The 15891-nt window shown below is 39.1% G+C and overlaps 2 protein-coding genes across 6 annotated transcripts in view; one reads left to right on the top strand and one right to left on the bottom strand.

Annotated features, from left to right (window-relative positions):
- The window catches only part of LOC106935947 (SZT2 subunit of KICSTOR complex), an 81192-nt gene that overhangs the window by 21673 nt on the left and 43628 nt on the right, over positions 1 to 15891 (bottom strand). For 4 of the 5 annotated variants that reach the window (XR_001422013.1, XM_015016689.1, XM_015016690.1 and 1 more), the window contains 4 exons: positions 7502 to 7567; positions 4133 to 4346; positions 2573 to 2750; positions 2346 to 2468 (listed from right to left, as the gene is read on the bottom strand). Coding sequence is in view for 4 of the 5 variants with exons in the window: in XM_015016689.1 (XP_014872175.1) it covers positions 2346 to 2468; positions 2573 to 2750; positions 4133 to 4346; positions 7502 to 7567 (581 nt within the window). In the remaining variant the exon portion in view is untranslated. The remainder of the gene's footprint in view (positions 1 to 2345; positions 2469 to 2572; positions 2751 to 4132; positions 4347 to 7501; positions 7568 to 15891) is intronic. The other variant, XM_015016693.1, reaches the window with a different exon arrangement.
- Positions 11543 to 15382, top strand: LOC106935949 (trafficking protein particle complex subunit 8-like). Its single transcript, XM_015016696.1, has 4 exons — positions 11543 to 11860; positions 12959 to 13165; positions 14795 to 14884; positions 15169 to 15382. Exons 1-4 carry the CDS (start codon positions 11704 to 11706, stop codon positions 15345 to 15347), a joined length of 633 nt encoding a protein of 210 aa, XP_014872182.1. The 5' UTR covers positions 11543 to 11703; the 3' UTR covers positions 15348 to 15382.

Below are 15891 nucleotides of genomic sequence, written 5' to 3'. Positions count from 1 at the left end.
TATATATATATATAGCCAAGTATGAAGTCCAGAATATGGACTGGAAGCCCCGAGATCAAAGTGGGAAGTGGGGAACACCCCCAAAGGTGGTGGAGAATGACCGAGCTTTGGAGAGTCTGGTTAGGAAGCACGTTCCAAAACTTTGGTTGAAATGGTGCGTTTAATTTCAGTCTCCATTAAAGAACAGAGAAAACTAAAGATAATGCAATGTTGTGTTAATTCAGTTATAGTCTAAACAGAGGAGCCAGCAGTTTATCTTTAGGAAATAAATAAATTAGACCATAACATGCTGTTACGGTCACCGACCTCTAGGGGCTCTCTATCTCAGAGAGCCCTGTGTTTTTCTGTTTCGTTCTGCCTGACTGCTGCAGGTGAAATGTGTTGGGGCTCGTCAGCTGCCCTATATAAGCAGCAAGCTGGAGATGCCAGATCCCTCCTTTTGTTTGATCTGTGATCCTGTGTGGGATCTGATTTTGTGTGGGAACTGAGCTTGCTGTGAGCATCTTTGTGAACAATTGTTCAAGAAGTGTTTTTGTTCAGAGGTGGAAGCTGGTAGGGGTTCTCTGCCATTTTTGTTATGAACTGTTTTCTCCTGTTTTTTGGTTAGTAAGGGAGTTTAGGTTTTGTATTTTCCTTTAGTTCTTCTTTAGAACGTGGTTGTTTTATTTTATAGTTATAAGGGGGTGTTTTGTTTATTATTTTGGCCTTGGAGACCCTGAAGCATTAAACTCCCCTATGTTTTTTTTGTATGTCTCCTGTAGTTGTTGTTTTATCAGGACTGTAAAATAAATTATACCCATCCATCAACTGTTCGGATTACTTTTTTCGTTTTATGTTAAAACCCAGTGCCAGAATTTACTTTAGGAATTTTAGGGTGGGGTTGTAACACATGCGCAGTCCGCTGCACAACCAATGTGTACGCATCTCCGCTGATGTGAAGAATTAAACTTAACTCACCCTGCAGTTTTAACAAATGGAGCTGGAAGAGATTACCCTGCCACGCCCAAAAGGAGAGCGGCGCTCAAAAGCGCAGCAGAAATGGACATCACTTCCATTTCGGGGAAGTGAAAGCACGCAAAAAAAACATCCTCGTAAAAGCACACACCGGAGCACGCACAGGGTTAAAAAAATCGCAGAGTTCAATTGATCGGTTTGGATCAGACAGATCCAACTGACTGATGAACTAGTGCAGATCTCTCTGCAGATGTGACCAGGAGGAATTTGAGAGACTGTCCGTTCAGACCACAGCAAGTGAAGTGATGGTAATTTAAGTGGAGTCTTTAATTTAATTTATTATAAGTTATTGGGGCCACAGTCAGTGGTTTGTGTCACAGAGAAAAAGTTAGATACATTTATCTGCTTTATGTGTGAAGGAATCTGGGTTCATGGCTCAACTGGGTGAATATTGACTAAACCGCAAAACAAACGCAGCTAAATAGCCGATGTTGATGTGATTATAATTTGACAGGTAAAAATAGAACATGACTGATTTTTTTAATGTTGGTTGAAATGACTGATAAAAAAGTCAGCGTGACCTCTGATACACACATGCACACGCACACACACACACACCATACATACATATATACATTGTTAAGAAAATAAATTTAAAATATGCTAGTTTTAAAACTTAACATGTCTTGATTGAAATAACCTAAATATAGTTTTTGGACTAATCTTTGTGTTACCTGTAGCTACAGCAGATTGCTAAGATCTTCTGATCTGCCTTTTGTCTGTGTGGGAACCAATCAGGAGAAGTTCCAGCTTCACACTGATCTGTGAAAAGCCGTAAAACAGCAGGAGTTCAGGCCAGTGGAGGAGAAGCGCTGCTTCCACTTTGTTTAGATAAAGGTGACAACTGGTGTTTGATCTTGAAAAGAAATTGTAGGGAGTTTCTAACTTTTAAGAGGGCCGAGACAGCTGGTTGGATGAGCAAAGATACGCCTTATTTGAATAAATTAAAGAGAAGAATACGCCTTTACTATAAAAATTTGTGCATGTGAGGAACAAACCAGATTTGCTTTTGCAACTCTCCAAAGAGGTCTTTGCTTTTTGTTTGTCGTTTCCATCTTTTGTCCTTTTCTCTCTCTCAGGTAAATTCATGTGTTGTTTGTGCTTTGAGTTTTGTGATGTGCTCTTGTGGTGACAGCATCCATCTGTCTGTCTTGAATAAATGCTGATTATTGATATCTGATATCTCTGTGTGATCTCAGTCTTTGCGCACAGCATTTTCTGAATCCGGGCATAAGAGAGGATTTAACGAGTCAAAAAGTTTTAAAAAGGGTTAATAAGCTTTAAAAATTTTCTCTCATAATAACATATACTGTTCTATTGCTCATTATTACCTTAGCAAATGCCTCTCCCCATCTGACTGCTCCTCAAATGGAACAGCATTGTGGCACACTACCAGAGACACGTCAAAGTCATCATGGTGGTGGAGGCCCTCCAGGTCCTTGTAGGAGCCCGAACTGCATGGGAAGCAAAACCACAAGAACAGACAGAATGTTTCATTAAAATTGGTCAAACATCAACAGAGTCGGTTTATTTAGGGTTTACTGGAATGTGGTTTGACCTGTTCCACAGAGCCACCAGTGCATATTCATGGAGGTCAGCCATTCCTTTCTTGTTGTCAGTAGCAACTGCAGTCTTTGACATGCGGAGAGGCTTCATGCCGTAAGAGCTGGTGTGGTCAGTGATATAGTTGTAGAGCTGGTGAGCTGTTATTATTCCCGTGGAGACTGAAAAGCTTCCTTTACAGAAATACAAAAAAATATGTAAGATATTTACGTTGTTTCATTTTAATCAAAGCCTTAACGTTTGGGGAATGCAACATGAAGCAAACATATTCACTACCTCCACAAAGGTTCAGAGACTCGAGAGAATGGGAGGGTTTAAATAATAACTAACATTTTTTAGGAACTTTTCCAATTGTTATGGCTATTAGATATTAAAAGAAGTCATTCATATTTTTGATTTCAGTGTCATTCTGACAGAACTGTAGATTCAGTCAGAAATCAAATGGCTTACATCATCCACTTTACTGTGGCCATTATCAACTTTTTTGTTTTCTAGCCCTCCTTCCAACACACTGCCTGTCTTGAAGATGCCAGTGTGAAGAAAATGATCAGTGTATGGCGTTTCCTGACATGGACTATTATTGTACCATTATCATTGCGATTTTTTTTTATTGTGACGGAAATATGATTTCTGTAGATAAAAATTAAGTTTCAACAACGTTTGCAAAATGATGAAAAACGAATTGAAATTATTAGCTTTGTGTCTTTGCTTTTAATTTCTTTGTTATTTGTTGGATCGGGACCAACAGCTGTATGTAGATTTAGGTAACACTTTATTTGAAGGGGGGTGAATAAGACTGTCATGACACTGTCATAAACATGACATAACACCTGTCATGAACATCAATAAGCCTTCATGAATATTTATGACTGTTGTCATAAAGCGTCATTCGTTAAATTATGACACTTTTAATACAAAGTTGACATTATTGTTATGACAACTTGACATTAACCAAGAAATCATTACTGATATAAATTTGTTATAAAAGTATTAGTGATTGCACTTTAAAAATTAGGTAACTTTATGTTATTAAAGGTAAAGTTTAAACAGTAATGATTTCCTGGTTAATGTCAAGTTGTCAAACAAAGAAATTTTTAATAATGTCAACTTTGTATTAAAAGTGTCATAATTTACCGAATGACACTTTATGACAACAGTCATAAATATTCATGAAGACTTATTGATGTTCATGGTGTTATGTCATGTTTATGACAGTGTCATAACAGTCTTATTCAACCCCCTTCAAATAAAGTGTTACCTAGATTTAGTACTCAAAAAATATTTTTGGCAAATAAAACTGAAATAGTGTCTCATCAAAAAATTCTCACATAAGATTTTTAATGATCTCATCTAAGTCCACTATAAAATTGTCCTTTGGAAAGATAGCTTTCCTTCTTCACTTTTACCTGAAATAATGAACTTCACAAAATCCCACATCAAAATTATGTGGAATTTGGTGTAGATAATTGAAAGATAAAGCAATTTATTTTTTCTGAAAGCCCTACTATTTACAGTGGATGTTCATCTGTATTAGAAGCAGCAAGAAATGCATCACCTTGAAAGATGTGATTGCGGCCAAACTTGGGAATATCTGGGTAATGGCAGATGAAGTCATCAAGAAAGTCCGTAAGCTGGTAGCCCTGGCGAAGTGTCATGTGGCATCCAACCAAGTACTGGTGAGCCACACGCAGGTGAAAGTCATAGCTGAAGGAGTGGACGTGCATCAGGTCCCGCACCTTATCACACTCCTCAGTGAAGAGCATGGACAGCTACAACAGAAGGGTGAACACAGCTGTAAGACGAAGGAGGCCACAGAAAGACTTACAGCATTCTTCCTGCTAAATAAGGTACTTCCACTCCAAAATCAAATGAGATTTTGATACTGACCCAGTGTTTTTCTTTCTTCAGCTTGTTGATCTGTATTTTAATCATGCAAATTGACTAAACTATTCAAAAATCCTAGAATTCACACAGTATTTTCTATTTTTATGTGTGTACATCATTTCTGAAAAATAGATGAGGCATCGTACTAAAATTGGTATTCCTTAGTCTACTATGGGGAAATCTTTCTGCCATAATTCGAGAGCACACATTTTCAGTTTGACAGCAGGACTTTCAAACGTCTTTCTTCTCAAAACTTATTAGGCTTGAACTCCAATTCCTCTATAGTCTAGCAGACTATGGAAAGATATAGTCTTTCTATAGTTTATATCTTTCAGTAGCTTTTACTGAAGCAGCTACTCTTGCTTCAGTAAAATTAGCTATTCTATCGACAGACATATACTATATTGTATTGCCAAAAGCATTTGTTCACCTATTCAAATGATTGGAATCAGATGTTCCAATCCCTTTCATGGCCACAGGTGTATAAAATGAAACACCTAGGCATGCAGACTGTTTTTATAAACATTTGTGAAACAATGGGTCGCTCTCAGGAGCTCAGTGAATTCCAGTGTGGAAATGTGATAGGATGCTACCTGTGCAACAAATCCAGTCGTGGAATTTCCTCGCTCCTAAATATTCCAGTTTCAACTGTCAGCTGGGTTTTCTAAGAAAACAGAAATGTTTGGTAATGACAGCCACTCAGCCATGAAGCGGTAGGCCACATAAACTAACAGAGCGGGGTCAGCATAGTGCAAAGAGGTCAACAACTGCAGAGTCGGTCACTACTGACCTCCAAACTTCATGTGGCCTTCAGATTAGCTCAGGAGCAGTGCACAGAGAGCTTCATGGAATGGGTTTCCATGGTGGAGCAGCTGCATCCAAACCATACATCACCAAGTGAAATGCAAAGCGTTGGATGCAGTGGTGGAAAGCTGCTGCCACTGGACTTTAGAGTGGTGGAGGCGTGTTCTCTGGAGTGACAAATTGCGCTTCTCCATCTGGCAATCTGCATTGTGCCAAGTGTAAAATTTGGCACAATGCAAACTTTACATTGCATTGCCAGATGCTTAGCCCCTTAGTTCCAGTGAAAGGAACTCTGAATGCTTCAGCATACCAAGACATTTTGGACAATTCCACGCTCCCAACTTTGTGGGAACAGTTTGGATCTGACCCTTTCCTCTTCCACCATGACTGTGCACCAGAGCACAAACCGAGATCCATAAAGTCTGGTGTGGATGAACTTGACTGGCCTGCACAGATTCCTGACCTCAACCAAATAGAACACCTTTGGGATGAATTAGAGCAGAAACTGAGAGCCAGGCCTTCTTCTCCAACATCAGTACATGACCTCACAAATGCACTTCTGGAAGAATGGTCAGAAATCGCCATAAAATCTCCTAAACTTTGTTTACAGCCTTCCCAGAAGAACTGAAGCTGTTCTAGCTGCAAAGGGTGGACCAATGTCATATTGAACCATATGGATTAGGATGGGATGTCACTTAAACTCATATGCGAGTCAAGGCAGGTGAGCGAATGCTTTTGGCAAGTATTGTATGTACAATGACTTGTACATGTACACAAAACGCTGTCTGGGCTTTTAAATACTCTGTATAAGTTTTCATAACTAAATTAGGAGCAACAGGCCATGTCCTGTCAGCTGTGCACAGTGGAAGTATATTAGCTATCATAATAAAGAGAAGCTGTAATCATTGAGGTCACAGGAGAAGGAAAAGATAGAAAGCAATATGATCAAAACAGAATAAAAACATTAATCATTAATTATAGGCAAGCATAAACAAGGTTACATACCTTCTACCTGTAAACATAAAACATAGATCTTACAACAGAGATTGCAGAAATGTCAGACATATATTTTGATCACAACATGAAGAAACATAAATATGCCTATAATGTTTATTGCTGAAAAAATGGTTTCAAATGTTATGCAGAGGTGAACCTTCAATAAGCCGACAGGGAATCCTGGGGAGGTCCAAGTATTTGATTTGAAGACTTCACAAATATCATCGAGGATGATCAAAATAAACTAAATATGCTGAATGTATCTAAAGACATTGGGAGTTTTTGATGTATTTATTTCTAGGCTTGATGGCTTGAATGGCCTTTATTTGACAGTTGTCAGACAGGAAAGCAGGTTGTGATAAAGGGTAAACATATCGCCAAGGTCATGGGGCTGGGACTCAAATTTGTGAAAGCCGCGTGTTGATGTGTTTTCTATAGCCAAACTGGTGAAAATAAATTGATCTTTGGTTCTACCTCTCATCTTCTCATCAATTCATTCGTAGGACTTAAAATCATATCAGGCTCCAACCTTATTAAAAGGGGACTATAAAAACAGAATCAAAAGTCACTTAAAAGCTTTAAATCAAACACATTACCACATGGAAAAAAGCATTTAAACAAGATGTGGAACAGTCCCAAGGTAAGCTCATTTTTAGGGACAGATCAAGAGCAGAATGACCCGTTAAGCAAAAAAATAAAAATAAAGAGATTCTTAGCAGAAAGTAGCTCTGGTCACTTGTCCCAAAGCCTTTGATCAAACTCCAACCTGACAAAGACGTAAGGAAAGTATGAAAAGTGTTGTTTTTTTTTTTTTTTTTTTTGTTTTTTCAGGAATGAGACAGACTTGGAAAGAATGCACAATGACAATTAGCTGAAACACCCAACACAGCCAAACCAACAAGCATGGAGGCAGAAGCCTGTCAAAAGTCAAGCAAGAATATGAAATCACAGAGATCTGGCTCACATTTGAATTTTAAAAAATTTTGAGATTTCAGGACTTTGCTTTTCCTAGTTATTGAAAGTATTTATTACGCTTGCTTATCTACAGTCCAAAATCATGGTTACTGTTACCGACATTGGCTGGGCAAAACACTCAAATTAATCCGTTTGTAGATATAAAGAGACAGACAGTAGATTTGCAAAGAAAGAGATCAAGACTGATGGTAGCAAGCAGATTGGCGAACAGGGGTGAAGCCTGATTGTAGTGAGACACCCCTTCTTAAGAGTAGCAGGAACATACCGCACAGTCACATATTGGTGAGGCATCTGGAAACGGCTTGCAACGAAGTTTGTTGAGGTGGGTGCCCTGATGGAGAGATGAGATGAGGTGGGATTTGGGACACATAAAGATACAGACAGATGAATGAAGAGGAAGACTGATGAAGTTTCAAAGACACAATGGAGGTGGGGTTACTGTTCTCCTGGCAACTGCTGAACCCAAACTTGTCAACTGGATCCATCACTACAGAAAACTCATCTCCCCTGCTCTAGAGCCCCATAGCAGTGTGGTTTCCTCCACTATCTGAGGCTTTGCATTACACATAGTAAGGTATGGCTTGGATGCAGATGCTTGTCTTTGAAAAAGCTATTCCATGATGCTGTATACATACTGTTCTTGAAGTTAATCTGAAGGCAACATGAAGTTTGCAGGTCTGCAGCTGCTGACTGCATATAAAAGTTGGTTTGCCACAACCCATTCACAACGTTGGTTAGAAACAATGTATCAGCAAGAAAACTACATCAGAAGAGTGAAAAGGCAGAAAAAAGCTGAGAAATAAAGAAAGGCCACAATTTTATTTAGCTAAATAGATCAGAGCCAGCTAAGCCTCCATGGGGCCCTAAGCAAAATTTGGTTTTGGGGCCCTCTGTTTTTGCCAATAATGTGGATTGCTGCAATCATAGTCAGATGATTAGATCATTTGCATACCTTCTATAAACTTATAACATCTCTGACTGTGCTGTTTAGTATGCACTTAAGATGGAATACATACACATATTCATATTGTTGACACACTTTGATTAAATTAATTTATCTTAGGCATAATTCCAATAGCTAAAATTTACATTTATACTAGGTAATTCTTTCTCGCCTGACAATGTGGACCAGTACTGGGCTGATTTTGTGCCTTAAAATAATTTTAGCAGTGCTTCTCAAGAGGCTTCTCATGGCACATTTGTGAAAATGATGTTTGTTTTAGCCACATCATGCTCAGCAGCAAACAACATATCACCAACTACAACTTTGAGTACCTTATGCCAATGTAGTAGCCATGTAGCCTGATGTAAAAACATTTTGCTAAACAATGTTAAAGGTTGAGAAGTTTTAATTGTTATCAAACACGCCTTTTTGAAGCCAAAAAAATCTCAGAAATAAATAGAGCCAATCATGAGAATCAACTTGTTTAAAGTTAAAACTCAGTTTCACACAAATACAAAGACGTTAGTATAAAAGTTTGGTTGTTGAACTGGACCATTCAAAGTCACAACCCTTTCAAGCTAGTTTTCTATTAGCAGCTCTACAAATCTTTTTGATAAAGCGTCCTGCATAAGCAGTTTCAGGGTCTTGGGCTGAAACTGGCCCTGAAACTGATCAATGACTTCATTTTATAGCAGCGGTCTCAAATGCAGACCTTGAGGCTCGGTATCCTGCCTTTTAACTGTCTCTCTGCTTCAGCACACTTGACTCCAATGCTAGATATCGGCTTAACTCCTGCATACATGCATGCTAGTGAGGCAGTTTCACCATTAAATTCAAATCTGTTGGACAAGAGACATCTAAAAGATGCAGGGCTCTGGTCCTCGAGGACCCTTTTGATCCTTTGACAGTTTTTTCCATTTGAAAGTTGTTCTAGATACTCAGCTTTTGTAGTTACTTTTATATTCTAAACACTCAATGATTCATCAACTTGAAGTAAATGTGGAAACAAATGCTGGATATGAAAACGAGACAACCTTATTATTGATTCAAAATATTTAAGAGAGAGAAACGTCTCAACACCGGTACCAAGGAGAAAGAAACAGCAGGCTGCAGCAGCCATAACAAGCACTTCAACAAGAATCTAGGAGGGAAAACAACTTTAAACACCAAGTAGAGGTGTGATGAAATCTAAACAGTTTCCTCCTAAAGTCGCTCAGGAGCGAGAAAATGCCCCAAAGTTACTGACTGCCAGTGATGGGGCACTGAAAAGGATTATACTGTTTTGCATTTGGAAAACGATCAAAGTACTTTTCCCATCACATGGTGTCTGACATGTCTGAGAAAACACTGACAATTATGAATGAACATCCAGCAGTTGAAAATATGGTCATTCATGCAGGAGCTCTTGATGTTGCCAAGCAGAAGGTTAAATATTTTGATGATTCAGTAACCAAAATTAGAAACCTCAAAGTCAATGTGTTTTCAAGTGGACCACTACTGACGGCTTGATGTGGAAATTAGAGCTATAGCAGATTGTCTATCATTAATGAATGATTTAGAAAAAGATGCATTGCTGTCCCATCTTTGATAATCACAGAATCTTGTCGCTGCATAGCCATCTCTTCAAAATAAGTCTGGAATAAAACTGTTCACATGAGCCATTTCTACACTGTAAATCAGAAACAGGGAGCCTCTGCCAAAAACAGGACAAAGGTCAATTTGTTCACAAGGTCACCTCCACAAGTCACTCGGATCTGACAGCTTTTCTCTTTTCCCCTGAGACCATCAGTCCCAAGTGAATTGCATGTACTAGTATCACGCTTGACCAAATCCAGAAGATGCCAAAGCTCTTTAGAGTACATTCAGTTATTCACCCATTCACACTCACATTCTCATGTCTTGATTACAAGACCAGTGGCCTCACGTATAAAGCATGTGTACCCCACAAAAAATGTGCGGCCATACTATACCCACAAGTCGGCATGTATAAAAATAAACTTTGCATCAAAGTTTGCATAAATATACCACACTTTTCCCCTGAAAATATGCGACAGCCACGCAAACTTTTTCTTTGAACAATAAACTACAAAGCATCAAAACTCACCTAAATANTTCGCTGCCAGAGCCCACAGGACTCTGGCAGCCTGAATGAACGCAGCAGCTCCTTATATACACCAAGCCCACTTTAAGAACCAGAACTTCTCACCTGGAAACTATTTGTGTAGAATTTTGTATATTTCTATACCACTACATAACCAAATCACGTTATTTCTCAAGGTAATTTACACTAAGGGGTTCTGGTCGGGTCCTGAAACTGGTTAACAAACCTGGGAGGTGCACAAAGATAAAAGTGAATGAACTCCAACATGTGTACACCGACTACATCAGAAATATTCACACATTGGGAGTTGACACATTGTCAGATCTGTGCTCCCCCATCTCCACCAAATACAGGTCAGTTAGTTTGCCTTAACTGAGCATGGGTAGAGTTACTAACTGGGCAAGACAGTTGAACATCACCAGGGGCAAGGCAAGCAAAACAAAGTCTGTCAGACAAACAGTGAGACATTGTAGTGTGGCCTGGTTCATTGCAAACTCTACAAGCTGACTCCTTGGGACACCTGTGACATGGAGACTACTGAAATCTCCCTCTCCTCACAGGCTGTGTGACATGTTGCTGCACCTTCTTCATCTTATTCTGAAACATATCAACCATGCGGCTGAGAAGTCTCTCTTCTGATTGTTAAATATTCTACAGGTGACTGTGATAAGATGCAGCTTGAATGTTCATGTCTAGGTGGACTGCAGGCTGTGGTTGGATGGGTTGGAACCATTCTGTGGCTGCGAAGCAGTAGGCAGACTGGGCATGATATTCTCCAGACATTGAAAAGGCTGATGTGTGACCTGGTTGCTCTGTGGTGATGGCTGTATTATTAAATTTCAACTGAGCAGTACCACTGACTCCGTTTGCAGCCCTCAGCTCTCTCTGATAATCATCAATGATCAGAGAGATAATTAGCTGTAGGAAGTCCACTCATGGATGGGTTTGCACTTCAGGGCGTAAGACAACTCTGGATCAGGGCAATGCTTCACGTACATGACAGCAACTTTGTTATTTAATGTATCTGTTATTTTTCCCTGTCTGTGCAACCCTTCAAGAGCTAACTCAGCTGCTCTATTAAGTCTGATCCAGTAATCAAAACTAAATGAAGTTATGGTGTGGTTTAGAAGTCTGAACTAAATTCTAATTTAGATATTGTCTTAATAAATCACTTTTCAGGTTATCTGTCTGTCGTTCCGTTGCTTATACTCTTATCGCGCTTCTAAATAAAGTTTCTTAAAAAAAACATATATCTGCAGTCACCTGACAGCCTCAGGACTACACAGGAAGAGGGTTCGCGACAATATGGCTGCCGCCTGCTAGTTTTCACCAGATATCAACCGTTTAGATAGGTTGTTATTAAGCGAACCACCGGTTTAGTTTGTAAAAAAAAAAAAAGGGTTGCTTGTTATTCTAGTACGACATGGCTCAGTGTGTTCTCTCCGTACACGAATTCATTCAGGATTCGTTTGTCCCCATGATAGCCGTGTTATGTAGCGGTGAAGCGGAAAGAGTCACTCGAAAGAACAACCTAAATTTTGTAGAGCTGTTGAGGCCATTCTGTCGATTGACATCCGAAGGTATGAGTCTGAAATCCTCTTCTTAGCTATTATACAAGCTGCTTTAGTGGAAAATTGTTTCCAAAGCGTAACACGATGCTAGCAACGGTAGCTGTACGCTAACATTGCACTAGCTTACCTGATTAACGAAGCCCGAGTCAGACAGGCAGGAGGGGTCTGCTGTGTGCACTTTTTTGATCTGTAATGACACTAAATATGTTAGTAGGACTAACACCAACGCTGCACATGTGCTGTATAATTGTATAATAGCGTGTTCACTGAAAGGGAGTTCACAGCACTATGTGTATGGAACTGATTTCATTAGATTCCAGCTGATAAATGTGTTTATAACAAATCTTGTGGTTAAATTAGCAGTTAGTTCTGAGAATGACCTGAAATTCTATAGAAATGGGGTTTTATCAGTAAAACGTGAAAATCAATGCGAGTTACTTGCTGCTGTGGTCAGTTACCAGGTTAACCACTATGAAGAATACTATGTATTTATCTGAATTCCTCAAGCTGCACTTTGCAATCAGTTTTCTCTGCAGGTACTGCATTGTGACATTAAATCAGCTGTCTGGTCAGTCTGATGGCATCAGACATTTAAAATAGTGTTCAGCAAATCAATGGGAGCGTCTGTTGAAAATATGTGCGAGCCATTAAATATCTTCTGGAAACATTTTGAATTTAAAATAATTCTGTGTGGCTTCAGTTATGCTTTGTCAGAATATTCTTCATCTGTTCTTTACAGCAGTGCTAACTTGTTTTCATCTAGTCATAAACCTGCAATTTTTGTAAATTTATTGTACTCTTTTGTGCTGGGATAGGCAGGTTATGTGTGTAAATGCTGGAACTGTCTGTCAGGCTAATGTATAGGCCTCCAGAACCCTGGGGCTCATCCCATGCCTAGTTCCAGTTTAGGCCACTGGGGGAGCAATGGGCTTCTACAGTGCAATATTGTTGAAGCTGTGTCAAGATAAGAGCTGTGAAAGAAAGAATGAACCAACCAACTGTGGTTGAGTTTTAGCAGGAGCCTCAAGTCACTTAAAGAGGCCGAGGGAATCAGCAGCAGTGACTCATGATCTTGGCAGATCAGAATGAAAGTGTTCTCTTCTTCAGGTCACATCCGGGATCCAAACAACCAGCTCCAGACTGTGAAGAACTTACGGATCTGTGTCAGCAATGTGGTGACCAGTCCCAGTCCATCTGCTTCCCTCGGAGCCTCCCAGAACCGTCTTCTCAGTGAAGTGGTGTTTTCCTGTCAGCCACAGGAGGCTGCACAGACCACCGCTATGAGGACAGGAGACTATCATTTAAATTTAAATGGTAAGTTCAACATATACTGGTTAGTCTTTTTGGAGTTTCAGGTTACAGATACCTGATTATTTAAATATTCTAAAAATACACAAATAAATCTTTCAGATGACCATAACAGTCTATATCTAAGCTCTTCCTCACCATCTACATCCAGGGGCCTCATGTATAAAGCAGCGTACGCACAAAAAATGTGCGACGCCATATTTTACGAACAAATCAACATGTATAAAAATTAAATTTGTAACAGTTTGGTTAAATATACCACACTTTTTCCCCTGGCATGAAAATAATGTGCGACAGCCACGCAAACTTTTTCTTTGAACAATAAACTACAAAGCATCAAAACTCACCTAAATACACTGAAATCTGACTACATTCACTACATTCACTGTTACCAAGAAGCATCAAACCCAATGTTTTTTTCATGATTTTAATATTTTATTGTTTAAACGTAAATGAGGAAACTGAACCATATTTGTCCTCGGACAGTGAGCTAACACGCACACAAAATAAAGAAATTGAAAATAGAAGGATGTGAAAACCTCACTCGAATGTAAATAACACTTTTACTCAGTTTTTGTCTCATAAAGATGTAACACATTGGTCTGTGAGCCGAAGACGCAATGACCCCATAGACCTCATTTCATGGATCTATGGGGTCATTTCATTCTCACTAAAAAAGAAAACAGGGTTGGATAAGCAGATTAACTCCAAACAGTTCAGGTTTGATTATTTTTAAGGTGATCAAGGTGTGTAGACAATCAAAGGAGCGCTTTGGCTCTGATGGAGAACATCACCAATGGAAGGATTCAGATGGAGTAATTGATCAGAGATCTGCTGGGAAATGATGATGATTGTTTACTACAGTTTAGATTAATCCAGACTGATCATCCTGGAGCTCTGAGCAAAACTTAAAGAAGGAGCCTGTGGTACCAGTCCAGCTGCAGTCATCCTTCAGTCGAGCCAGGTCCGCTTTGTGAATGAGCCTTTATGGACAGAAAGCATCTCTTCTCTGTAAATGTACAACTTATGCACATGATTCCACTATTTAGAATAAACATCCACATTCCCACTCTAAGGACTTTCTGACATGCTGTCTGTCTTTAAATCCCGGCTGAACGCTCTACTGTTCAGACAGGCATTTGAACAATCTCTTTATTTATTTATTTTTTAATTTGGATTTTTTTTTCTTTTAAATGTATTTTTATTTTTGTAAGGTGACCTGAAAGCACCTTTTAATAAAATATATAATTAGTACTATTATAAAGACTTATACTGCCACAAACAAGGACGTTGCCATGGTTATTGCTTCTTGTGGTGTCAGACTTCCAGGTATTTATACTAATTTACATATTTATTTATGGGTGGCGACAGATCAGACCAGCATCTGCTCTATTCCCTGCAAATTTGGGATTTCTAAAGGAAAGGTGCACACGGCTTTATACATCCGGATTTTTTTGTGCAACGCACTTTTCTAAATTTGTCCATATGCCGAGTTTTAATGTGAAAACTGCTCACTCTTTTATACATGTGGCCCCTGATGTTACGGTAAATATAAAAAATATTACGCTGAAGTGTGGCTACTGGATGATTTGTGTTTTCTTTTTTTTGTTTTTGCTGAAACTGTTTGTGGTTTAGTTACGACACCCTGGTTTGAAGCCTACAGGGAAAACTTCCTGCAGTCCATGCCTGCCTCTGACCATGAGTTCCTGAATCACTACCTGGCGTGTATCCTTTCTGCTTAACACTTTGTGCCTGTCTATGTCTGTGTTGTCATAGTTTTCCAGCTCTAATATTATTCACCAATTAGAACACTTTCTGATTTCCCATGTTTGTGCCACTAGTGTGGGCCACAGGGTGAAATCTTATTTATTCCTAATGATCTACAGATTCACAGTAGTTATTTGTTTTAAAAAAGCAATTCTAAAGACATATTGATAATAGGGGAAAGTAAAAAGTAAGGTATAAATTTGTAAAGCAAACCAATGTTTTATGTCCTTGACAAACTCCAGGCTTGCTGGTGGTGTCATCCACTGAGGCTGTTCCAGTGGAGCAGTTCCTCAAGCTTTCCCAGGAGCAGCACAAGATTCAGCACAGTGGAGAATACACTAACCCAAAGTGGTTTATCCCCAACACACTCAAGTATTATGTGTTGCTGCATGACATGAACGAGGGAGATGAACAAAGGTAATATTTAATTACAGCTGACACAGAAAGAGTTTGGTATTGTGATGAAAACACATTTATGTTTACAAACATGTATTATCTGAATGTTGCTACATGTCCATACTTCCCTCATGTCTTTTCCTCTCGTCCTTGCACTGTCTAGTTTATTTCATTACTTTTAGAAGTTATGGAGTACTCACTATTTAGACTAATATTATACTTTTTAGATTATTATGCAGAGAAACTCCTTCTAGAATATAAATTATGGAGTACTTATAATTATCTTGCAACCCAGAAAAGGAATTAAAACAAACTTAAAATCCAGAGAAACTAATCTAGAGAAACTACTCACTACCTTAGATTAACAGTTAGGACCACCTACTTTATGAAATCAAACATGGAGAACCAAAACTTTTATTACTTTAGACCAGTGTTTCCCAAACTTTTTCTTCTGCGCCCCCCTATGGATTACAAATGGCTGGCTGGTTGAAACGACGGGGGGGGCATCGACTTTTTTGGGGGCAAAATGAATGTACGTAGCTGAAAATAGACGCCAACATCGGTAGCCT

The sequence above is a fragment of the Poecilia latipinna genome, unplaced genomic scaffold (genome assembly GCF_001443285.1).
Source record: "Poecilia latipinna isolate Pla-1442-1.1 unplaced genomic scaffold, P_latipinna-1.0 Scaffold2048, whole genome shotgun sequence".
Classification (NCBI taxonomy): Eukaryota; Metazoa; Chordata; class Actinopteri; order Cyprinodontiformes; family Poeciliidae; genus Poecilia; species Poecilia latipinna.
This window is presented reverse-complemented; position numbering and strand designations above follow the sequence as displayed.